The sequence below is a fragment of the Molossus molossus genome, unplaced genomic scaffold (genome assembly GCF_014108415.1).
Source record: "Molossus molossus isolate mMolMol1 unplaced genomic scaffold, mMolMol1.p scaffold_m16_p_12, whole genome shotgun sequence".
Classification (NCBI taxonomy): domain Eukaryota; kingdom Metazoa; phylum Chordata; class Mammalia; order Chiroptera; family Molossidae; genus Molossus; species Molossus molossus.
This window is the reverse complement of record NW_023425347.1, coordinates 64,085,736-64,111,904: the sequence shown is the minus strand read 5'-3', so window position 1 is coordinate 64,111,904 and position 26,169 is coordinate 64,085,736. Positions and strand designations below refer to the sequence as shown.

Sequence of the window (26,169 nt, the reverse complement as noted above, 5' to 3'; positions counted from 1 at the left end):
TGTATGTAAGGGAAGTATTGGTTGGCAAAATTATTTAACATTTCATGGTAAAACAACACCAAATCATGTTAAGATTCTGGTATCTATGTTACCTGATATTATTCTTATTTTTAAATCTGTATTATTATAGGTAAAGGAGTGATAATAGTAGTTTTTGCCCGGTGAAATCTACTTAGTTCTGCACCATAAGAGTCTAATTCTTACTGTCACAATAAAAAGTTTTCTCTGAAAATACCTTTAAACTTATACTTGGTATGCTTTCTAACAGAGAAAAATAGTTCCTTGGAAAGACTCACTCAACAAAAACCTATAGCCTGTGCAAATAACATAAAATGCACTTCTGACCACATCATTTTTGCTTCAGTTTGTTTCATGATCATCATATATTATACAGCAATAGGCAGAAATAGAACATTTCATAATTTTTGTGTGGGTTGGGTAGGCGGTAAGAGGAAAGATTTGGAAAATCCAGAGTATATTAACTCAAATTTCAGCACATAAATATTCAAATAAAATTTTAATGATTTTAGTTCAATACAACTGGAAAATGTAGTATAAGGGCATTTCCTGCTAAATTTCAAATGACAGGTTGTGGGCCATTTCTGAGCAGAAGCATCATATCCTACTGAATATTCAGCTTATTAACTAAAGTGATTGATAGTATCGTGGTGAAGTGGGAGAAAAACAATGATCAGCTCATAGAATGTGGCTGAAAAAAAACAACAACAACGCAAATAATAAAGTAGCTACAAATATTAAAATAAAAATACAATCCCAAATATCCATCTCTTAAGTTACTAGAAAAAAAATCACAGGGAAAGTTACAGCAAATATAGTCTTCACAGATTTGGGCAACTTTATTTTCATTTTATAGTGATTTTTAAGCCCTATATCCAATGAAACCAATTTTAAAAGCTCTATGAGAAATCAAAATTTAGATAACTATTACACTTTTCTTTAAAAAAAAAAAAGCTTAAATTTCTGAATGAGCAAGATTCACTTTTGTAGGTAGAGGTCCTGCTTCTTCGTGATCTTCAGCTTTAGATCTGACAATCACAAGAGAAGAAGCTGGGTATCTGTTTAGCTTTTGTTCATTCATAAACTCCAAGTCACCATAGATACTCAGCTTCTGCAAAAAAAAAAATCAATGCATATTAGAATTTGGGTAATTAGAAACCTCATTGAATAAGTCTTCAAATAAAAACTTTATCTATGGGTATTTTGTAAAAAAATAAAATTCTACACATGTCCTTAAGAATGAAGAATGCTTTTACTCAAGTGTTCCAGATAGGTGATTCAATTGCCAGTGATGGCCAAAAAAACTTTTCCACATGTCCCAACTTAAAATACTAGTAATCATAACAATAAAGTATCAAAAATAATTGCTCAGGTTTAAATGTAGAGTGGTCATACCAAGAGCACTGATTTGGGGTGGTTGATTCTTTAAGTGATTACTTCCTTTAAGATCTTAACTCCCTGACCAACTTGTCAAATGATTTGGAATAAGTTTCTCTGCTACTAAATGTTTTAACTTACTACATTTGGAAAATATGTGCTATTGTAAAAGGCTCTGAGAGCCCGGCTGGTGTGGCTCAGTGGTTGAGTGTCGACCCATGCACCAAGAGGTCGCCAGTTCCATTCCCAGTCAGGGCACATGCCCAGGCTGTGGGCCTGATCCCCAGTGGGGGGCGTGCAGGAGACGGCCAGTCGATGTTCTCTCTCATCGATGTTTCTATCTTTCTCTCCCTTTCCCTTCCTCTCTCTCTAAAATCAATAAAGAAAAAATAAAATAAAAGACTGTGAAAACAAAGAATTTACATGGAACATTTTAACACTGATAGAAAGGTCTTCATAAATATATAAAAGCCCTTAAATTATTATCATATCCAAGAAGAAAGTAAAACAAAACAATGAAAACAAAAACTAGAGTCACTGCAAAACTCTTAACACTCGCTGGAGTATAATGGTAATGTCTAATATCTTTTGAAAGTAGGTCTATTTAGATGCAGGTCTATTTTGTCAAGGCAGAAAAGCAAAGAGAAAAGTATTTACTAATACATGGAACAGATTTTGTTGTTAACTCCTACAGCAATACATCTCTGTATCATGAGTTAAAAATTGAAGTGCTGCCCTGGCCGGCTGCTCAATGGTTAGAGCGTCAGCCTGTGGTCCAGAGACCTGGGTTCATTTCCCGCTAAGGGCACGTATCTCAGTTGCAGTTTGTCCCTGGCCCTGGTTGCGTTGTGTGGGAGGCAGTCACTCAATGTGTCCCTTTCACGTTGATGTTTCTCTCTCTCTTTCTCTTCCTCTCTTTCCCTCCTACTCTATCTGAACAAAAAATGGAAAAATGTCCTCGGGTGAGGATAAAAAAAAAAACAACTTGAAATTCTGACTTTACTGAGATAACAAGTGACTGATTATAGAGCAAGAACCAAATAGAAGTACTTAAGTTGGAAAGGTGCATTTGGACGATGTCGAATAAATAGCACTTTCAAGATTTTAATATCTATCAATATTGATACATGCTATAACATGGATGAACCTTGAAAACATCATGCTAAGTGAAAAAGGCCAGTCACAAGAGACCATGTATTGGTTATCTATGATTGGGGTGCTGGTGGTGCTTGGGAAGAAATGAGGAGCGACTACTAATGAGTACGAGTTTTCTTTTTGGGGTGGTAAAAATATTCTAAAAGTGATTGTCGTGATAGTTGCTTACTTGTTTGTGTTTCAGACATGGTTTGCTGACTACTGTTTCAAGGCAATAACTATCCTGCAATAAGGAGATGGCCCAGGACCTTATATATTTCCAGTAGGAGAGTATCTTTCAGACAGATTCAATGACTGATAGACTGGATATAGATCTGATATAGTGTGGCCTCCTTAAAACCCAGAATTAGCCCTGGCCAGTTTGGCTCAGAGGTTAGAGCGTTGTCCTGCAGACCAGTAGTAAGTCGCAGGTTCGATTCTGGTCAAGGGCACGTACCTTAGTTGCGTTTTGTCCCTGGCTCTGGTCAGAGTCGTGCGGGAGGTAACCAGTCAATGTGTCTCTGTCTCTCTCACATGGACATTTCTCCCTCCCTCCCACTCTATCTGAAGATAAATAGAAAAATATCCTTGGGTGAGGATTAAAAAAAAAAACCACCAGAATTAACATGTGATAATTTGCTGTGGGGCACTGTGAAAGAAAAACTTTCAAAACTCTATCTAGCAACATTTAATGACCTTGAAATAGCAACCAAGAACTGTTTGAATGATTTCGAACATCAACATGGAAGAAAGGGAAGAGATGGTGGAGGTGGGAGATAGTGTAAGGAACTAATTGATTCCTTATTCTTCAGTAGAAGACATCAGATAATGTTTAAAGCTGATAAAAAACAAACAAACAAAAAGAGAAGATAAAATTTAAAAATGGTAACCACTGGAAAAAAATTTAAAAACTATTGGCTGTGGTTTATCTTAGAAGTGAAGAAGAGGAAGATTTAATTTATGTTACAAATATTACTTATAAAAGCTAAAAAAATTAATTTAATTAGTAAATATGTATTTGGGCTTTAGGCTTGGCTCTACTACTAACCAGTTATATAATCTTGGATAAATTACTTAAATCTTTTCTAAAACTCAGTTTCTGAACAGAATTTGGATTAAAAAGTTGTGGCACTCATATTGTTTTCTGATTGCCTCTTTTATGAGACTTAAAGCTTCTAAATGGCAATGGCAAGATTCTTGGATTATTATTATTTTTTTTTTGGGCAAAGAAAATAATGTTTATTATAGTTTAAGACATGTTTCACCCTACTTCCTGAGTCTTGGAAGCCTTAAATTTTGTCCCATCTTTGTCTTATTCTTCACTGCATCTTTAATCCCTTGACCAGGGCCTGGCACATAACAAGTTATCCATAAATGTATGTGATTTACTAACATTAATGTTGATTGGGAATCTTCTCATGTCCTTTTAAACAGAATACATGAAATAAAATGATCATGGTCTTGACAAATAAGAAAAAGGCAGCATATATATAAAGAGATAACAATGAGGCAGCATGTATATCAACATCTGTTGCTATAGCAAATTTCTGAGGCTGCCTGACCTGTCTGACAAGGACCACTATGAATGATAACTCTATCTTAAATAGATAACTCAACAAAAGAAAGTGTCATTCCATTAAGTTTCAAAAGTAACATCACAAATGTGAAAGAACAGAGGAAAAAGTGTGGAGAAAAGAAGATAAAAATCTTTATACATCAAGTCACTCAAAATGACATGCCTTAAGACCAACCAAGGAATTGAAATTCTTTGCCAATTCTTTCTGGCCAATACAATCAAATGATATATGATGAATACCTAACTACATGCAAAGCAGACTAAAAATAAAATGTTTCAGAGCTTTCTTAAATAAGAAAAATAAAGCTGCTCTTAAGTGTTTAAGACCACATTCCATACATTAACACCATTTTAAGCTTTCTAGTGACCAAAAGGGAAGCTTTTTATATTTCATGTTTAAGCTTCAAGATTCCAGGTCTGTACTTAAGAGACACATTCTCAGCAGGCTTATGATCTCCTACAAGCATACAGGATCATATAGATAAATAACATAACACAATCTAAATAGCACTACTCACAGATGAATTATACTTGTATAATTAAAATGGAGTCTCATGTTACTATGGAGAGGGTCAAAATAACTTATGTTCCAGTAAGAAAATCAATGAAAAGGCTTTGTGAAGAAAGTAAAGTTTAAAATAGGTGGCTTTTGGCCAAGAAAATCGGAATAACTTTCTAATGTTAAGTTCTCAGTTATTTTTACAGTAAACAAAGAAAACACCAGGAAAGGAGTACTTCTACAGCAATATTTTAAAACAAGAAACAAAACCTTAATATGTATTAAAAACTGTTTATACTGAAAAGAAATCCACTCAAATGGCAATACAACAATCGCTCTGAATAATAGGATGAGTGATTTCTTTTTCTGCTTCTTTATATATACTTAACAAATTTCTACACTAAGTATACAGTTATTTTTATAATAAAAAATATGGTTGAGCCCTGGATGGTTTTGCTCAGCGGTTAGAGCGTTGGCTGGTGGACTGAAGGGTCTCAGGTTCAACCCCCCAGTCAAGGGCAAATACCTGGGTCTCAGATTCAATCCTTGGCCCCGGTTGGGGTCATGTGGGAGGCAACAAATCGATGTGTCTCTCTCACATTGATGTTTTTCTCTCCCTCCCTCCCACTCTCTCTAAAAAATCAATGGAAAAATATCCTTGGGTGAGGATTAACAACAACATATATATATATATATATATATATATATATATATATATATATATATATATATATGGTTAAAAACAACATTAATACCTAGCCAAAGTGTGGTTTCATATACAAAGTAAAGCCTAAAAGCTCTTTGAGGTTATAGCCATAATTTTAATGTTAAAGATAGAAAGAAGAGTTCTAAAAGGGGCAAGAAAGTAACATCCATAAGGCAGATATTTGTAGGGAATGTAAAAGGCACCAACAGGACTCTACATGGATGTTGATGCCTTAGACTTTATGATGATCATAGGAGTCTAGGGGGCATATGTGGGAAAAGTGAGTCGTTCCTCAGAGAATTTGACAAACCACAACTGAGGTACATGCCCGAAATCAAATCCGAGACTCAGTAAGTGGTCCACGGACTGACGCTCTAACCGCTGAGCCAAACTGGCCAGGGTATGTATCACATATCATCTTAAAAAATAAAATATGTTATCTTTTTTAAAGTGTTTTCATTATTGATTTTAGAGAGGAAGGGAGAAGTAGGGAGAGATGGAAACATCGATGAGAGAACATCGATTGGCTGCCTCTTGCATGTTCCACACTGGGGATCAGGCTCACAACCTGGGCATGTGCACTGATCGGGAATCAAACTGGTGACCTCTTGGTGCATGGGTCAACACTCAACCACTGAGCCACACCAGCCGGGCTAATTCTGTCTTAATTATTCATGAATAAATCTTATATTAAAACGTATCGTGCCCTGGCCGGTTTTGCTCAGCGGATAGAGCATCGGCCTGCAGTTCAGAGAAACCTGGGTTTGGTTCCCGCTAAGGGCACGTGCCTCGGTTGCAGTTTGTCCCCAGCCCTGGTTGGGTCGTGTGGGTGGCAACCACTCGATGTGTTCCTTTCACATCGATGTTTCTCTCTCTCTCTCTCCCTCCCACTCTATCAGAACAAAAAAATGGAAAAAAAATGTCCGCGGGTGAGGATAAAAAAAACACACAAAAAAACATATCGTTATAGTCTATTAAAATAAGATTGTTCAAGAACTGCCCTGGCCAGTTTGGCTCAGCAGTTAGAGCATTGGCCGGCAGACCACCCTATCTGAAGATAAATGCAGAAATGTCCTCGAGTGAGGATAAGAAAAAGATTGTCAAGAACCATGCTAGGCACATGCCAACTACTTATTATTAAATTCTACTTTAACTTCCCTTTCTTCTTTTCACTCTTTTTCTATTGCACTCTTTTTCTATTGATATTACTATCCCATATTTAGTTATATAAATAATTTTCTTTCCTTGAAAGCCAAAATGAATAATCAAATTATAGACTTTTCCAAAACAAAACTCCTTTACCTTAAAAGTTACGTTTCTTGGGTTAAATTTTTTTCTTATCCTCACCCGAGGACATTTTTTCCAGTTTTTGTTCAGATAGAGTGGGAAAGGAGGGAGAGAGAGAGAAACATCGACATGAAAGGGACACATCAAGTGGTTGCCACCCACACAACCCAACCAGGGCCGGGGACAAACTGCAACCGATGTACACGCCCTTAGCAAGAACCGAACCCGGGTCTCTCTGGACCGCAGGCTGACGCTCTACCGCTGAGCCAAACCGGCCAGGGCTCTTGGGTAAAATTTTAATTACCAAGAAGTCACGATAGTTTTGCATCTCTTTCAGGGTTAGGTACCAGAACAAATGAACTCAAAATCAAACACTCTAGCTTTGCTGCTTCTAAAGCAGCAATTACTCTTTAAAATTTGTGGTAATTTAAAATTTTTAGTGGTTCTACAAGTCTTCTTTCTTAAATATTACTTTAGAAACCAAAATCAACAGGTTCTTTTCAGTCTCAAAGAACCAGGGAGAGAAACACTTTATTCAAACCAGCCAACATGTATGTAACTATGGTAGTTAGTTTTGCAGAAAACTGAAACAGTGATTCTTGTGTGGCAAACTGTAATTTTCATGTGTGCCAACCCTCAGGTGTGTGATGGAAACCACCAAATCTTCTCTTATTCTATTAGTAGAGAGACTCTGTTTTACTAGTTAAAAAAATGATTAATCATATGGCTCACTCTTCACATGGCGTAGGTATTAGAATTAAATTTACCTCAGAGGGAACATACTGCTCCACAGCTGTAGCAACAGTTGCACAACAAATCCAGAGCAATACCATCACCGAGAGGACAAGAGTTGTGGTTAAAATCCACCCAGAGTTACTGAAAAAAAAAAAAAAATCAATAATTAGTCACATTAAAATTTCATAATAGGAGACTCTTAATAATTAAAAACAACCAACCATATATACTTAGTTTAATAATTAAAAATTTATGATTACTACCTTTAAAACTATTTTAAAAAACATATGCAGAGAAGGAAATATTATAGCAGGTATTTTAGGGTGGTATGAAGCCCTTCCCTCCATTTCTCAAGTTTCTGTAACATGGCTGCATCATTTTTGTAATTTAAAAAGTCAGAGATACCAGCTTTTTGTTAAATGTATAAAATTAAAGCAAATTACTGCTAAGGGCGATTAATAATTTTTAAAAAATTTCTAAATTCAATAAAGCAAATGAAAGTGTCCTATAAATTATACATTGCTATAAAAACGTCATATATATTATTTTGCAAGGTATTACAATGATACTTGCTTTAAGAAAACCCAATATCCTAGAGTTAAGGTATAGAATAGGTAAATTATGAAATGATTATTTGTTTTATAAAGGGACTCACAACAGGCTTACTAAAGATAGCTTCTCTAGAACATTTCAAATATTTAATCTGCCATCATTTACTTAGTTTAATTTACAAAAATACTTCTATTATGGATATTCTGTATCCATTACAGCATATCTTAGTAAAGACAGTTACATGTTTCTTATGATTATAATCTTTTAAAAAATGTTTTATTGATTTTAGAGAGAGAGAAGGGAGAGGGAGATAGAAACATCAATCGGCCCTGGCCGGTTTTGCTCAGTGGTTAGAGCATTGGCCTGCGGTCCTGAGAGCCGGGTTCGGTTCCCGCTAAGGGCATGTACCTCGGTTGCAGTTTGTCCCCGGCCCTGGTTGGTCGTGCGGGTGGCAGCCACTCGATGTGTCCCTTTCACGTCGATGTTTCTCTCTCTTTCTCTCTTCCTCCCACTCTATCTGAGCAAAATATATATTAAAAAAAATGTCCTCGAGTGACAATAAAAAAAAAAAAGAAACATCGATCGGGTGCCTCCTGCATTCTCCCTACAAGGGACCAAGCCCACAACCTGGGCATGTGCCCTGACTAGAAATTGAACTGGGAACTTCTTTGTGCATGAGTCAGTGCTCAACCACTGAGCTACACCAGCCGGGCTTATTAAAATATCTAATGTAGCCTGGCCAGTGAGGCTCAGTGGATTGAGCATTGTCCCATGGACTGAGAAGTCTCGTTTCGATTACAGAGGTTAGGGCACATGCCTGGCTTGCAGGCTTGATCCCCAGTAGGGGGCATGCAGGAAGCAGCCAATCCATGTTTCTTTCTCACATTGATGTTTCTCTCTCTCTCTAAAAAAAAATCAATAAAAACATCTTTCAAAATATCTTAATGTAGAAAGCCAGTTATAAGAATCAGCAACTAAAGCTTTTTCTATAATTGACCTATTGTTTGCCAAACTATAGATTAAGATCCTGAGAACAGGAATAAGGCAAGCTTTTTAAAAATATTTAGGAATCTAATTCTGAAAAGCTATGTAATTAGATAGTCTAATTGGACTAGGTAGTATAATTTTCACATCCATGCTCCTCCAACACTGCCTAATAAAAGATCTTAAGTTACCACCATAACCCATTAACTTGATAGTTTGCCAACACTTGAACATGCTAAGGAAAAAGCATGCTGTCACTGTTTGTCTCTTAGCAAGAGGTAGACTTTGGAAAATGCATTGTATCTAAAAAAAAAAGGAAGTTCCTACATGATGCTTTAAGTATTACAATTTAGAAAGATAGCCCTGGCCGGTTTGGCTCAGCGGTTAGAGCGTCGGCCTGCGGTCCAGAGAGACCCGGGTTCGGTTCCCGCTGGGGGCACGTACCTCGGTTGCGGTTTGTCCCCGGCCCTGGTTGGTTGTGTGGGTGGCAGCCACTCGGTGTGTCCCTTTCACATCGATGTTTCTCCCCCCCCCCCCCACCTCTATCTGAACAAAAAAAAAAAAAAAAAAAGATAACAGAGTAATAAATGTTTTCTAATGAAAAAAATACCTGTTTTACATATTCCAGCCCTAACCTAGTATAAGGAATTCCCTTCCATGACATGAGAAAGAAGGATACATTTGATATCTGGATTCCAGTCACAACTAGTTAAGCCAGAAAACCACGATTCATTTTATAAAGTCAATCCACTTCTTCAACCTCTACAATAAAATAATCCTGTAAAATCCTCAATTATCTCCATCATCTCCTATTCTCCTTATCTACTGCCCTAGTTCAGATCTCTTAATTTCCTGCCTGATTTACCCAAGCTCTTTAACATGATCCTCTATTCTTCACAGTGGCCTCTTCCTGATAATAAAAATGATTACTTTCCTCAACATGGAACAGAAAATTAAAACAATGAGATTCTATACACTTATAAAAATGGCCAAAGTTTGAACATAGACACCACCAAATGCTGATGGGGATGTGGAGCAATAGGAACTCTCATTCATGATTGGTGGGAATGCAAAATGGAGCTGCCACTTTGAAAGAGAGTTTGGAAGTTTCTTACAAAACTAAATACACTTTTACTATATAACCCAGCAATCACATTTCTTGTTATTTATACAAAGGAGTTGAAATCTATGTCCAGACAAAACCCACACATGGATGTTTATAGTAGTTTTATTCATAATTGCCAAAACCTGGAAGCAACTAAGATGTTCTTTAGTATGTAAATGAATAAACTGTGGTACCTCCAGACAACAGAATATTTATTCAGTGCTAAAAAGAAATGAGCTATCACATCATGAAAAGACATGGAAGAACCCAAATGTATATTGGTAAGTGAAAGAAGCCAATCTGAAAATGCTACCTACTGCAGGATCCCAATATGACATTCTGGAAAGGGCAAAACTATTGAGACAGTAAAAAGATCAGTAGTTCCAAGGCATAGAGGGAAGGAATTGATGAATAGGTGGTGGACAGAAGATTTTTAGGGCAGTATGATTCTATGGTGGTAGATACATGTCATTATACATGTATCCAAAGCCCCAGAATGCATAACACCAGGAGTGAAGCCTAGCCCGGTCGGTGTGGCTCAGTGGATTGAGCGTCATCACATGGACTGAGAGGTCCTGGCTTGATTCCCAGTCAGGACACAAGCTCTGTGTGCAAGCTCGATCCCCAGTAGGGGGCATGCAGGAGGCAGCCGACGACATTTCTCTCTCATAGCAATGTTTCTATCTCTCTCTCTCTAAAAATAAGTAAATAAACATAAAGAATGAATCCTAATGTAACTATGGCCTTTGAGTAATAATGATGGGTCAATGTAGGTTCATCATCTGTAACAAATGTACCACTCTGGTGGGATGTTGATAGTGGGGGGGGGGGGTTAATGGAACATCTCTGTGCTTTCCCTTCAATTTTGCTGTGAATCTTAAACTGCTCTAAAAAATAAAGTCTTAAAAATAAAATAAATAAATAAAGAGATTACTTTCTTGCTCCTATCTAGCTCCTGCCTACCTGGTTTGGTCAAATCTCTTAAACAAATGTGCTCTAACTAGCAAAAATCTACTCATCATTTAAGATATTTCTATTTCTGTAAATCCTCCCTTTGAAACCTCTGATAGATTTAGTACTCCTTGTACTCTATATGAGAGATATGTGTGTTATGTATAATATGCAGCAATAATTATTTTGTTGTTCACTGTCTGCATGTTTGTCTCTACCATACTAGACCTGAGAACTCCATAAAGGCAGAGACTGAACATCTTTCCTTAGATCTCAAGTCCCTAGCACAGTGCCTGGCACATAACAGACTGCAAAAAGAAATGGCAAGTGAAAACATGAGTGTGACCTCAATTTCCATTCTGGAGTCCAAGGGTAACTTCATAACAACTATGTGATACAATAAAAAGAAGCACTGTAGTAAGAGTCAGAAGACCAGATTTCACTGACCGGCTAGGTGATCTTATACACAATCATGAAAAAATCATGACTCTTTAAAAAGCAGACAGCCATGGCAAAATAGAATGAGTAGAAGATGTAGGATTAGAAAACCTAGGTCTGAATTTTAACACAGTAGATATATAACCTTGGGAATTGTTGATGCATCTCTCTGATCTAACTACTTATCATAGGGTACGCTGTTCTAAGAGTCAAAGTAGATTACTGAGGGGAAAAAACATTTAAGAAAAATCATTCTTTTTATTAAAATGTAAGATGCTATTATAATAATTCATGTTTGTGCACATAAATGTCACAAAATCAAATCTCTAGTTATAAAGTTAATTGCTTCCTAAGTTAAACACTTAAAAAACTGCTTCTAAAATGTTAGATTTGCACCAGCCAGTTTGGCTCAGCAGTTAGAGCATCAGCCCATGGACCAAAAAAGGGTCTCGGGTTTGATTCCTGGATTGTAGGTTTGATCTCCGGCCCTGGTTAAGGTTGTGTGGGAGGCAACCAATGAATGTTTCTCTCTCACATCGATGTTCTCTCTCTTTCCTTCCCTCCCACTCTGTCTGAAAATCAATGGAAAAATATCCTCTGGTGAGGAGTAACAACAACAAAAAGATTTCAAAAGAATATAAAATGTAGTAACAAAATGTTAAAGAGCAATAAATTGCCAATAAGATGCCAGGTAGGGAAGTGTTGAGAATATATTGTAATTTAAGATTAGATGATTACTGTCTGGCCAGTGTGCCTCAGTGGTTGAGCGATGACCCATGCACCAAGAGGCTGCTGGTTCAATTCCTGGTTGGGACAAATGCCCAGGTTTTGGGCCTGATCCCTGGTGCGGGACATGTAGGAGGTGGCAGATTGATGTTCTCTCTCATCAATGTTTCTGTCTCTCTCCCTCTCACTTCCTCTCTCTCTAAAATTAATAAAGGGGGGGAAAAAAAAAAGATTAGGTGATTACTCAGGCTCTTGTGGGAGGCAGCCAACTGAGGTCTCCTCTCTCTCTAAAAGTCAATGGAAAAAATATCTTTGGGTGAGGATTAACAAAAAGAAAGTATGCATATTACCTTTATTTATTTTTAAATCCTCACCCAAGGATATGTTTATTGATTTCAGAGAGAGGAAGAAAGACAAGGAAAGGGAGGGAGGGGGAGAGAGAGAGAGAGAAACATCTATGTGAGAGAGAAACATTGACTAGCTACCTCCAGCACATAGCCCAACCGGGACCAAACCCGAAACCTAGGCATGTGCTGGGATTGGGAATCAAAGCTGTGATCCTTTGGTGCCTGGCACAACACTCCACCAACTGAGCCACACTGGCCAGGGCTGCATATTACTTTTTTTCTTTATTATTTTAGAGAGAGGAAGAGAGAGGGAGAGACAGAAACATCAGTAAGAGAGAACATCGATTAGCCACCTCCTGCATGTCCCCCACTATAAATTTGGCCCACAACCTGGACACGTGCCCTGACTGGGAATGGAACTGGCGAACTCTTGGTGCATAGGTCGATGCTCAACCTGTGAGCCACACTGGCCGGGCTGCATATTACCTTTTAAACAGAGTAAAATACCCAAAATGCAAGTTTGGTATGAAAAAGGTAAACATTTTTTTTTTTTTTTTTTTATCCTCACCCGAGGACACCTTTGTACAGATAGAGTGGGAGGGAGAGAGAGAGAGAAACATCGACGTGAAAGGGACACATCGAGTGGCTGCCACCCGCACGACCAACCAGGGCCGGGGACAAACTGCAACCGAAGTACGTGCCCTTAGCGGGAACCGAACCCGGGTCTCTCCGGACCGCAGGCCGACGCTCTAACCGCTGAGCCAAACCGGCCAGGGCAACATTTTTTTTTTACTTTTGAACAGCTAATAAAATTTTAAAATAATAAAAAGGAATGTAACTCTCTGATATAAGCCAGATTTTGTCTCCTATGCCCATTAATAAAGAGTAATACATACAGAGAGAGGCATCTTAAAAATCCATCACTTTCTCCATCTTCGAGATAGTTCCTGTGTGCTTGTGAACCTCTCAGTTGTAGATCTGCTGAAATAACGAGGTACATGTTTATGATATCCTATCCTCCAAAAGATAGTCTCAAATGACTACTCTATATCGATACTTTACAGATATCCCGTTGTTTTTATAAGTATAATCTGATACATTTAATAATGAATGTAAGTTCCCATGGCACATTAAAAAACAAATGGATATTCTACTACATTATGGATTTCTTATTTTATTTCCAAATTCTCATGGACATTGAAGCTTTCAGTTTAATTACATGTGGGTTTGAGTAACAGAATTTGGTTTATTATAATGTAAAATTAAAGATGGCATTATCCACCCAGCAAAAGAGTGAGAAAGTTAATCAAATCAGCATCTAAAATAAGGTATGAGCTAGTACATTTTAAAAGGTAAGCTCAGCCCTGGAAGGTTTGGCTCAGCGGTTAGAGCGTTGGCCTGCGGTCCAGAGAGACCAGGATTTGGTTCCCACTAAGGGCACATACCTCAGTCGCAGTTTGTCCCCGGCCCTGGTTGGATCGTGTGGGTGGCAACCACTCGATGTGTCCCTTTCACGTAGATGTTTCTCTCTCTCTCCCTCCCTCCCACTCTATCTGAACAAAATACTGAAAAATGTCCTCGGGTGAGGATAAAAAATAAATAGATTTAAAAAAATAAAAGGTAAGCTCAGCTTTAGCTTGATGTTTTATATTCCCATGAGTTAAAATTCACTTATTTTTTAAATTTATTTTTATTTTTTATTTTATCCTCACCCGAGGACACTTTTCCATTTTTTGTTCAGACAGAGCAGGAGGAAGAAAGAGGAACAGAGAGAGAGAGAGAGAAACATCGATGTGAAAGGGACACATGGAGTGGTTGTCACCCACACAAACCAACCAGGGCCGGGGACAAACTGCAACCGAGGTACATGGTACATGACCTTAGCAGGAACTGAACCTGGGTCTCTCTGGACCACAGGCCAACGCTCTAACTGCTGAGCCAAACTGGCCAGGGCAAAATTCAATTCTTAAAAATAGAATAGAAACTCATACTTTCAGGGGGTTTAACTATTTGGTTAGTTTGCTGGGATGTATCAGAATATTTCTTTAGTTTATACTCATAACACCCTTCAAAGCAAACTAAATGGTTTTGGAATAGTGGTTCTCAAAGTGCAATCCCCAGACCAGCAGCATCAGCAAAATCTGGGAACTTGTTAGAAATGCAAATTGTCAGGTCCTGTCCCTATCTAAACAATAGGAAACTTTGAAGATGGGGCTCAAAAATCTGTTTTAACAAGCTCTTCAGATCCCAATGCACATTCAAGTTTGATAGCCACTGTTTTAGAAATTATTTGTTCATCTTCTATTAGTATAAAAACAATCACACAATCAATTCTATCACAACCAGATTTGACCGCTAATGTTTTTATCCCAAGCTCCTTAAAATAAAACTTACATGACATTTTGCTTAGAGAGGATTCTTTCAAATTTGTAGGCTCCTGCTCCAACTGCGGTGCATACTGGATTTCTGGCTTAGACTAAAATAATGAAAACAATTAAGTCATTTGTACTCCTTAAGCTTTACTCAGTAGGAAGTTCTGTAACACATCATCTCTATAATCATTCAAATTGAGAAAAAGTAACAGTAGTATAAAAAAATAAAACATATTAACCACAATATATTTTAATTGCACTTCCTAAACATCAGATCCAGTGCCTTGCAAAGAAACAGACAGATTTCTGGCATCATCAAGTATTTAGTTTAACTTCTTGACAACATTAAAAAAAAAAATAGAAAAGAGAACAAATTATAGCATACTGCATTAAATATCATACCCTGCAAAAATGAGTTCTAATTCTAGTTGATCAGGAATAATTTAGCAGACTGACAACATTTTTGACTAAACAATTATTATCTCTATTTTTTTCTCAACTATAACATTCCATTCTTCCCTAAGTGTGAGTAATTCATAAATTACGGCTAAATACTCCATACTTTACAAATAGCGCTGATCCTCTGGAGTGGGGGTTTCTCCACCCTAGTGATACTCAAGTTGACACAAAGAGGAAAACAGAGCTAACCTCACATCTAGTCGTGAATGAATGAGGGCTCTACTCTAAGAGTCAACTTATGCTTTACCTTAAGTAGTTCTAAGACATAGAAATTATTCATAGATTTTTTTTTTTTTTTTAAATCCTCACCTGACGATATTTTTCCATTTATCGTCAGATAGAGTGGGGAGGGAGAGAGAGGGAGAGAAACTTCACATGGATTGGCTGCCTCCCACAACCGAGGTACGTGCCCTTGACGGGAATTGAACCTGCAACTCTTTGGTCCATGGGCCAACACTCTAACCACTGAGCCAAAGCAGCCAGGGCAAACTTATTTATGAATTTAAAGAGAGAAAATTCCTTCTGTGTTTTACTTATTAGAGACCTAAGGCTCAGGACAGTGCTAAAAATCACATACTAGCCTTAAAGTAAGCCAGTCACTTAGTAATAATAATTAAAGGTTCACTTTAATTATTACCTGAAACATGGTACTAAAATTTAATTTGTGGGCTGGTTAATTTAAGGAATTTGCCCTGGACAGGTGGCTCAGTGGGTTGGAGCATCATCCTGTACATCAAAAGATCACGGGTTTGATTTCCAGTCAGGGCGTGTATGGGAGGCAACTGATCATTGTTTCTCTCTCACATCAATGTTTCTCTCTCTCTCTCAACAAAAAAAAATCCACAAAAACATATCCTCAAGTGAAGATTAAAAAAATTAAATTTAAGAAATTTAACTATGGAATTAAAAGAAAGTCTGTGTGGTAGGGTAGTATATGAACCTTGGGAGCTAAAGTGACTTGAGTCCGAAGCCTATTTTTGTTACTCACTGGCAGGGTGATGTTAAATAAGTTAGATTCTCAGTTTCCTCATCAATGAAATAGGGATAATACAACCATATGAAGTTGTCTGAGGATTTGAGATAAAATACGTAAATCCTTAGTACAGAAGAACCTTAAAAAAATAGCTACTGTTATTATCATATCACATGGTAAATAATGATATAGGAGAAAAGTTACCTCTCTAGGAGGCAATATGCTTCTTCTTCAACAAACTCTCTTATAACTTATGAAGAAAAGTACTAAAAACAATTAAAAATTACATCATATTGCTTTTCTCTACTATCCATATATGATATAAATACATACCACTATTTACATTCAAATTATTTTAATTATTCTTATCTCCCACAGCCAGAGGTTTTATTTTATCAATTTAACCACTATAAATTTCAGAAGATTCAGAGTTCTTGTTAGATAAGGACTGATGGGCTTTCAATGGGCAGATGGAAGGGCAAGTCACATTGTATTGTGATGCCCAATGTTTTCATTATGCAAAATAGTAATTATTATTTGATAATAAATATATATAAGTGACATGGCTCTATGCTAAGACATTCATTTAAGGCATACATTTATTGCTGTTAATATTTAGATGAATATATGAAGCACAGTTGTCACCTGGAATATAACTAGTTTTCCATCATCAGCTTGAAGATAAAAAGTCCATGAAGAGGTTATGAAGCTCTGTGCAGAGTCCATCATGTCACTCCAGAATGACCTTACCAGAGTTAGAGGGAAGAGTAGATGCATTTTTGGCATCAGGGACATGAGCTTTAAAAAAAAAAAATGAAGTCATGATAAATATATTATTTCTTATATATGCATATTCAAGAGAGCAACATAATCAAGATTCTCCAAATCCTTATTAGGACAGGGTATAAAGAATTAAGTGAATCAGTAACAATACTTAGTATTCAAGTAAACTCTTAGTTATCTATGCAAATTGTCTATGGTAAATTTGAAAATCCCTTTAATTTCTACCAAACGTATTTATAAGCTACCTGTCATCTGTGTCAGAATAAAAGGCTTTTGAATCAGATACAAAAATATGGAGAATCTTAAGATTTTATTAAATAAGGCCTAACAAGGCCTCAAGAGGTAGAAGGGAAAGGGATAAATCACACCATTCTCATCTTTAATGCTTTCAAGCAAAATAAATCATGCCATAATGAACATCAATGGAAAAGAGGAAGGAAAAAACCCCCCAAAAATATATGCATAAAATGTGAGACATCTGATAACAGGGCAGGGGGTGAGAGAAGAATGTATGGGCTAAAAATATATATACACACACACACAGTAAGCTACTGATCAAGATTTAACACTAACTGATATCATCTCCCCTCCAACTCTGACTCATAAATGTGCAAAATACGCAATATCATTTTTAAATGAAAGACTATAAACAACTTACATATCCACAAATAAGGGAATGCTTAAATGACACATCCATACAATAGAATATTATGTAGTGAAAAAAAAAGAGTAGACATTCATTATATATCCTTTAATTTAAAAAAAGAATGTCTGTATCCTTGTATATGCATAAAATATATCTGTATTAGTAGCTCTGCCTACTTTAACGGAGGAAAATAGATACAGGGGTAGAAGACTTTTCATTATTTATTCTTTATACCTTTTGAATTTTGTATCATGTGGCTGTATTTTCTATGCAAAAGTTAATACAATTAAGTTTTTTTTCCCCAGTATGCATGGAGTATAGAGTATGAAGGTCAGAAAATTATAACAGATGACATAGAAGAGGTAATCAGGAGTCAGGCTGTGATAAGTGGTTTGGATTTAAACCTGTATGTAATGGGGAGCAATGGAATTATATAAGATAGGAGTATGACATGATGAGCTTTCCATTTAGAAAATAAATATCTGGACACAGAGTAAAAGATAAACTACAGAGGGTTACAGTGAGAAAATAGTTTGGAAGTTAATTTAGCAATGCAGATGAGAAATGATGATGGTCTGAGTTAAGGTAATTGCAATTGGGATAAAAAAAAAAAGACTCTGAACTATCAATTTCCCTCAGCCTCACTTTTTTCATATGTAAAAGAGGATAATATCTTCACTAAACCAAGAGAAAAAACAAAAGGAGATTATATATGTGAATATACCTTTTAACAGTAAAGGATTATACAAAAATATAATTGATTTTTCTATGTGCAAACATTTGTTGAAAACTGGTTTAAAATATAACACAAATATAGGATCAAGTGGGTGATAAATGTTTCAGTACAAGTGAGTGCAATCTAAGCAGGCAATTTTGAAAGGCAGTTTCGTTGTCTCGTACTTGTTCTTGTCTTAGTTCAGCAAATGGCAGCTGATTCTGGCAACCAAGATGGCAAGCATATTGCTCATCAGATTGGGAATATGCTTCTGTACAAGCTGTAAGAGAAAAACAGTCAAATTACAAGAAAGAGAGAGAAAGAAAAGGAGGAAAGATAACACAGGGATTTGGCATTTTATGAAGAAATTTATCATACTAAAAAACATTTCATCATATGAATTTCCAAATTTGGCAGTAGCAGCAAATTGCATTATTTTAATAAAACCCCTATTTTATCTCCCACAAGTCAACTGTTCCACGTATAAATCTATTAATTATATACTCAGTCTCTGGCTCTATATTGACATTCATAAGAGGAGAGCCTCACAGCTAAGGTTTGCACAATGGATAAAACATTGAACAGGTAACCTCAATGAACAGACAACCTCAAGTTTTGGCTCCATCATTTGTTGGCTGTATATGTGACCTGGGCTGACGGTTTAACCTCTCTGACTACTGAATTCCGTATGTCTAAACTGGAAAAACAACCACTTACTTCATGGGGTTGAACAAAATGATATATTTTAGTGATTTATACAAATGTATGATATTACTGTTCAAAACTGGATCACTTAGTTGTGAAACAAGGATATTTACATGGCAAGGAAAAATAAAACAAAGCAATTAGTCTAACACCGTAAAGTATAAGAAAAGGGAACTTAAAAATGTCCTACAGCAGGATTCTAAAGTTGAAATGGGTCTCTACCAGATACACTCTCTTCTTTTAGTTCACCAGAGACATTTCTTTCTTATCACAGAACACTTCACCACTATACCAATCTTATTTTCCTTTCCAACCCAGCCATGTATTTGTAATATACTTCTCAAAGATGCTGGACAATAAACTGAACAGCACTATGCACGTAGAAAGATGGCCAATTGAGACTGAGCCATAAAAAAATAGGGTTATGATATCACAGAGGCTGAATGTTAGTCATGGCATAATGATAGGGACTAAGACACCTCCTGCTACACTGGATAAACAGTGTAATGTAATGAATGGAAAAAATTCCATTATAGTTCTTTAAAAAGTTAAATGTCAATTTTGTCCTGATTACAGGTTTCTTTTATTAAACACATTTCGCTCTTTCAGCAAAAGGTAAGAATAGTGGTTTAAGAGATGACAAGGACTCTGGTTACTTCTTTTATTGGCATGACCCACAAAAGAATACACTATTAAATACTGAGTCAAAGGCCTGATTCAATAAAAAAAAAACTTGGAGTTAAGCCAACTAGCCAATGATTGAAAGGCTTAGGAAAATTATACTATCCCTTGAAAAGGTAGTGATGAATTATGAGAAGGCTAATTACTACTGCATTTGTCTAAACTAAATACTAGCTTAAACAAAGGTGTCCTAGCCACACAGTACAAAATAAACATTGTCTCAACAAATAGATTAAATTTAAATACCATAAAATTTCTAGCAGCAGCTACTAACACTCCAACTTCAAAATAATTAAAATATGCTGAATAACTAGTTTAAAATTATGCTTGTCATTAATACATTAAAAATACATTAAAAATATAACACAACTCAGAGAAAACATCAATGTTCTATAGTGCTAATGTCATTAGCATAGCATCTTACCAGATTCACATTCCAATTTGGTCCGATTTAAATCAGTTCCATCATCCACAAACTGACAAATTGAAAATAGCCTGCAACCTCTCTGACATGCGTACAACTCCTCTTCCTGGGGAAAGAACAGGGAGGATTATAAAAAAATAGTATATTTTCCTCAGGGAAAAAAAGGTCAAAAGAAAGCAAAGTTAGTAGCATTTATTATAAACTGTCCAATAAAAAAAAATTTATAACTGAAAGAAAAATGATAGGAGCCAGGTAATATCCAAGACCTTTGCCATATAAAGAGGTTTTAGTTTCCTGTTTATAAAGTGATATCAAAGAAAGAAGTCTAGTGGGTAAAATCACTCTTTTCCCAGATCTCATGGGGGAAAATATTGAAAATGAAAATAACAATGACAAAATCAAAACTTTAACAGAGATAGAAATGAATAAGCAAGTACATTAGGAGCAATAGCATACTTCTGCTACACAAATATTTATACAAACCATCAAGCTTATCAGGAAAAGTATCATGATTAACTTCACATGGCAAATAGTGCCATAAAGGCCCCCACAAACTGTGATTTACATCTATAAAAATGCTTACATGAAAGGATTTTTAAAACGTGGCTTGTTTACTAAAAACACAAACAAAAGCAACAGTGTGCCATATGGGAAAAGCCAATGGAATTAGCCAGACCTGGATTAAAACCTTTTAGATAAGTGACCTAGCACAAGTTACTTTACCTATCTAAACCTCAGTTTTTTTCATCATAAAAGGAGATAATAACTATAAATGATCTCTAACCCCCTCAATAATGTTGTAGATAGCTATTCCTAGCACAGTGCCTGGAACATAGAAGGTGTTCAATAAATGGCAGTAGTGTTAATAATAATAATAGGGTTTTAAAGTAGAAAACAATAGTTATAGGCATCATTGTATATGTGAATGAGTTCAAGACAGTATATATGCTGCATTACTGGAAAATGTTACCTGCTTAGTAAGACTAATGACAATGTCTTGAACAGGCTTTCCTTCAATATAATACATACAGTATTTGAAACAAACCAGTACATGTTGGGGAGCCCCCTCAACTTACTATGTGACCCACTGTGTACAAATTGGCAGGATCTAATAAGGAAGGAAACAGCATGTGCATATACCAGTTAGCAACCAATGGGTACAAAGGTATGCATTTCTTTCCAGCAGAGGATTAGTAAAATTTAGCAGCAGCAATCCATTAGGAAGAGATAGCTGCAGTCTAATATTAAGCAAGCTTTATTATACAGCTTTGAAGGTAGCATATTTTTGAATCTCAGTTCTAGTTACATTATTGTTAAGGTGAAATTGAAAGAATGTTAGCAATTAAAATAAATTTCATACCTGAGTAGCTTTTGCAGACTTTGTACAACAATGATAGAATTCTCATGCCTTTGGAGCACCACATATTTCCTCATATTGCACAGAGGAAGCATGAGCTCATTAGTATGAGCTTTACTGAATGCCATTTCATTTTCAGATATGTGTTCTTCTGTTAAACCAACCCAATAAGCCCTTCAGTACCATTTAAAAAAATCCTCACCTGAGGACATGCTTAGAGAGAGGAAGGAAGAGAGAAAGAGAGAAAGAGAAAGAGTAGGGGGGGGGGGAGAGAGAATCATCCATGTGAGAGAGAAACACTGATTGATTGCCTTCCATATGTGCCCCAATCGGGAACTGAACCCCCAACCCAGGTATGCGCCCTGACTGGGAATTGAACTGGCAACCTTTCTGTGCAACATTCAACCAACTGAACCACTCCAGCCGGGCTCCATACCATTTTCAGAAGAGAATATAATATTTATGGCATAGTGAAAAGGGTCTAGGTATGAAGCTCAGCCTCACCATTTACTTTGTACAGTCTTGGGCCAAGTAATTTACTCTTTCTCAGCCCCAGTTTCCTTAGTTGTAAAACAGGGAGAACTTATGTCAATCTTGAATATGAGGATTATACATTTTATATTCATAATATCATTAATATTGTGCTATACTATCTAATAAATAGATGCAACATTAATATTTAATGAGCATCCACAATGTGCCAGGAACCACACTAACACTTAACATCTGACACAACATTTGGCACAGAGTAGGCACTAAATATGTAGTTATGAAGAATCATATCCTTATTCCAAGTACATGTTTCATGTTCTAGATATTATTTCCCCAAGTAAATAATTCATGCTCCATGTATCCCAAATGACTGGCAAGCTCTTATAAAATATATCTCGTCTGATTTAGAGCACAAGAAAATGGCCCCCACCAAACAAAATACCAGCTAAATAATTACAAGGAATCTCAATGATACCATTTATAGACCCCCCCCAATTTTTATTAATTTATTTTTGTAACAGATGTTTCTCCCTTTCCCCCCCAGACACTCTCCTCCTCATCCTGCCCCTCCAATCCCCCAGCATTGTTGTCTATGTCCATTGGTTATGCATACATGCACATAAGTTCTTTGGTTTATCTCATCCATCCTCGCCCCCCACCCCACTTCTCTGAGGTTTGTCAGTCTGACATGGAGGGATCTGGAGAGTATTATGCTAAGTGAAATAAGCCAATCAGAGAAAGACAAATACCACATGATCTCACTTATTTGTGGAATATAATGAACAAAATAAGCTGATGAGCAAAACAGACCCAGAGACATAGAAAGGAATATGGTTCAGACTGACAAACCATTTATAGATTTTATATGCATTTTCATATCCTGAGCTCAGTCATGCTAACTATTCTCTCATTATTAAGCACTACTAATACTATACGTACCAACTGGTTTCATGACATAGAATGACTACTGACATGTGCTAGGCAATGTGCTGAGAATGCCACATATATTATCTTTAATCCTCACACTTGCTCTGTAGGGTGTGAAAAATTTTTTCTACAGCTGACAAAATAAAATCAGGAGAAATGAAGTAATCAGCAAAGACACACAGATAGTAAAAGTGGAGCTGTGGATGGAACCCAGGTTTGTAGGGTTCCAGAGCCCACGCTTTGTAAAAAATATGACCAGGCTGGATCTAGTTAGCTTTGTTATTAACATAAAATTAAGTCTCTTATATTCAGATCCAGGCAAATTATGCAATTGCACTTTTGAGAAAAGTTAAAGAGTAAAATATAGTAATTTTAAAATAATTACTTTTAAACAGTTAAGGTATTCTATTTTCTTACAACAAATAATTCTGAAAATTAGTCATTAAAATAAGATTTCTATCTGCCAGCTACAAATTTCTATCTGCCAAGAGAGGCTACGTGAGCTTGTAAATTCATCTAAATTCACTTATTATATAACACACTACTTTTTCCTGAACTGCATAGCACAATAATTGGGAAAAGGGCCAACAGAAATTAGTGAAATAAGTAAATTATTATTTTTTAAATCCTCACCAAGGATATTTTTTTTCTATTTATTTTCAGATACAGTAGGGGAGGGAGAGAGAGAGTGGGGGAAGGAGAGAGGGAGAGAGAAACATCCACGTGAAAGAGACACATTTACTGGTTGCCTTCCGCATGACCCTGACCACAACCCTAACTACAACCGAGGCACATGCCCTTGACTGGAATTGAACCCGAGACTCTAGTCTCCAGGTTGATGCTCTAACTGCTTAGCCAAACCAGCCAGGGCTAAATTAATGATTTTAAATACAACTTTATTAATAGAAGGCAGCAAAGTTTAGCTAGTTTTAGGTCGGAATTCCAACTACTTCACTAGTCCTTGGCTATGTGACCTGGGGCAAGTAACTTAACCTTTCAGAGCCTCAATTTTCTCAATTGTAAAACCCTACTTTGCAGGGTGGTTGTGAGAATTAGAGGACTAGTATAAATCTCTCATCATACTAGCTAACAGAGAGGGCAGACGGTTAATCAATTTTAAGTACAGGACTTACAGGGAGCCAGATGATTTAGAGCTCCTGGTGGGAACAACTTTAAAGTAAAAATAGCTTAGAGATCACACAGATTTTAAGGAAGTAGTGAATATTACAAAAATACCTAAAAGTTCTAGAAATGTTTATCCTTTTGAATTAATTATTCTCTGGTTCATACTACAATTTTGCTAGGAAAACATCTTAAAAAATAAAATCCAGAACCAAACAGTCCAATGATACAAAATAAGTCTCCAAGCCAAAGTAGCCCAAATCAATATTAATGAGTTTCCTCATACAATCCTCTTAGATGAGAGGTTTATGAGATGAAAATAATGTATTTAGGGGTAGTATACACCGAATAAGTCTGCAAGTCAAGAATTTCTCATTTCTCCCCCTTGCTATTTTAGTCTCTGACTGAAAATTTAGGCTGATACCCTCTCCCACATCTTGTGATAGCATTTAGAACTCTTCAAAGACCTGAAAACACTCGCCAATAAGGAACATCCTAACTTCACTGGAACTGTCCTGGTGGTCACTTCTTAGTTTGAGAGAGCAAAAAGGGCTAGCTAGCCACACGGTTACGCAAACAGCAGCGAGATGAAGGAAAAACAAGGAAAAAATGACCAGTAACATCAGCAAAAGCTCTTGTACATAAAAGCAGGAGGCTAAGGAAGGCATATACCCAAATTATAGATGAGAAAGGGCGGGGGAGTCGCCACGAAATCTAGAATGCTGAGTAAACAGAGTTCTCAAGAAACTGAAAAAACAACTTGAGCAGTGAATGGAACTCAAGGAAAGGCGGCACCTGCGGGGGACAGGCAGTGAAGGTAGGGTCACTCCTCTCCGTAAGCTGTGACGCCCTCAGCCCCTGGGGGCAGCCTCATTTCTTCGCTCCCTGCACAAATCCTGTCTTCCGCACGGAATGGTGAATCTTGCAATGCAAACATGTCTCGCTGCTGCTCTCTAAGCATCCCAGTCCCCAGAGGCAGCGCCCTGCATACAGTAACCAACACGGCGGAAAGCCCTGCCTGTGCGTCCCACAACTCTTCGGGCCGACTTACTACATTTCATACCACGGCCGAGCCGTCCAGGCGTCCGACCACCGCAACAGACAGACTGTGCGCTCCAGGCCCGGGGAGGCGCACAGTAAACGTTCTCTGGGGTAAACCTTCGTGGGCTCGCGTATGTGCTCCGGCCCCCCGCCCCCGCCGTTCCGTAGGCTCCTGGAGGGTGAGGACCCCCACTGATAACCCGCACCCTCCTCCCGCTCGGAATGCACTGCTGCCTCGCAAGCTCCCCGGGGAACGGGCTCCCATCTTTTCATCCTGGTGTCCCCAGCCCATTACAGGGTAGGTGCAGCACAAACTTCCGGTGATTACACGGGAGCGGGGTGCGGGTGGGATTGGGGAGAACAGAGCCACTCAGGTGGCAGACAGCGGATGAATGGTGGGTTCAACAGCAGGTTCCCACAGCCGACAGCGGTGCGGGAGGGCGGAAAGATGAGCGGCCAGGGAAGGATTGTCGCCCGGTTCGGACGGGCCCTACCTTGGGGTAGGTGTGCAAGGGGTAGGTTAACTGACAGGCCCGGTGGCAAGACGCCGTATCACCCAAGACTGAGTCGAACGCCTCGGCCGAAGCGGTCCCGGAGCCTCCGGCCAGGGCCACGGTCAGCAGCAGCAGCGGCGGGAGCCCCAGCTGGGCCCTGACCCAGAGGCTCCCTCTCGGCGCCGCCATTTTGTTTCCCTCTGGCACAGCCGCTCAGCTTGTTGCTGTTTTCTTTTCAGGGTTTCCTCCTCCTTCCGGGGCCAGCCCCTTCCCCGCCCCACGGACCGCCGCTTCCGCCTCCTTCGTCCCCCTCAGTTCCGCCCAGGCTCGCGTGAAACCGCGTCCTCCTCCCCAGCTCCCGGTCTATGATCCTGTAGATTAGAGAGAAGAGGCGGAGCCAACCATCGCGAGTACTAGAGCGCACCCCAGCGAACCGGCATCCCCTGGCTCCTTCCTTCCGGTTGCGGGGCACGCCGGGGCGCGTAGTTCTCCACAGGCGGCAGGCGCACGGTGCGGTCGGGAAAGTTGGACTCGGAGAACTAC

At 37.9% G+C, this 26,169-nt stretch overlaps 1 protein-coding gene across 2 annotated transcripts; it reads right to left on the bottom strand.

The window, feature by feature from the left end:
* Positions 1–498: 498 nt before the first annotated feature.
* Positions 499–26,047, bottom strand: TMEM59 (transmembrane protein 59). 2 transcript variants are annotated; one of them, XM_036255848.1, is made up of 8 exons: positions 25,627–26,047; positions 20,194–20,299; positions 18,569–18,663; positions 16,885–17,037; positions 14,830–14,911; positions 13,332–13,413; positions 7,365–7,473; positions 499–1,129 (listed from the first exon to the last, which is right to left on the bottom strand). In XM_036255848.1, the coding sequence occupies exons 1-8, from the start codon at positions 25,813–25,815 to the stop codon at positions 974–976; spliced, it is 972 nt and encodes a 323-aa protein (XP_036111741.1). In that variant the 5' UTR covers positions 25,816–26,047; the 3' UTR covers positions 499–973. The 2 variants fall into 2 exon arrangements, with proteins under 2 accessions (XP_036111741.1, XP_036111740.1); XM_036255847.1 differs by having other exon boundaries at positions 503–1,129; positions 13,332–13,416; positions 25,627–25,853.
* Between the last annotated feature and the right edge of the window lie 122 nt (positions 26,048–26,169).

Bases quoted from the DNA above. Each gene is read 5' to 3' on its own strand.
- TMEM59 (XM_036255847.1), bottom strand. From the start codon at position 25,815: ATGGCGGCGCCGAGAGGGAGCCTCTGGGTCAGGGCCCAGCTGGGGCTC. The intron at 20,300-25,626 runs GTAGGGCCCGTC...TTCTTTCCCCAG, and splicing joins CCTTGCACACCTACCCCAAG to GAAGAGGAGTTGTACGCATG. The intron at 13,417-14,829 runs GTAAGTTTTATT...TCGTTATTTCAG, and splicing joins CTCTCTAAGCAAAATGTCAT to CAGATCTACAACTGAGAGGT.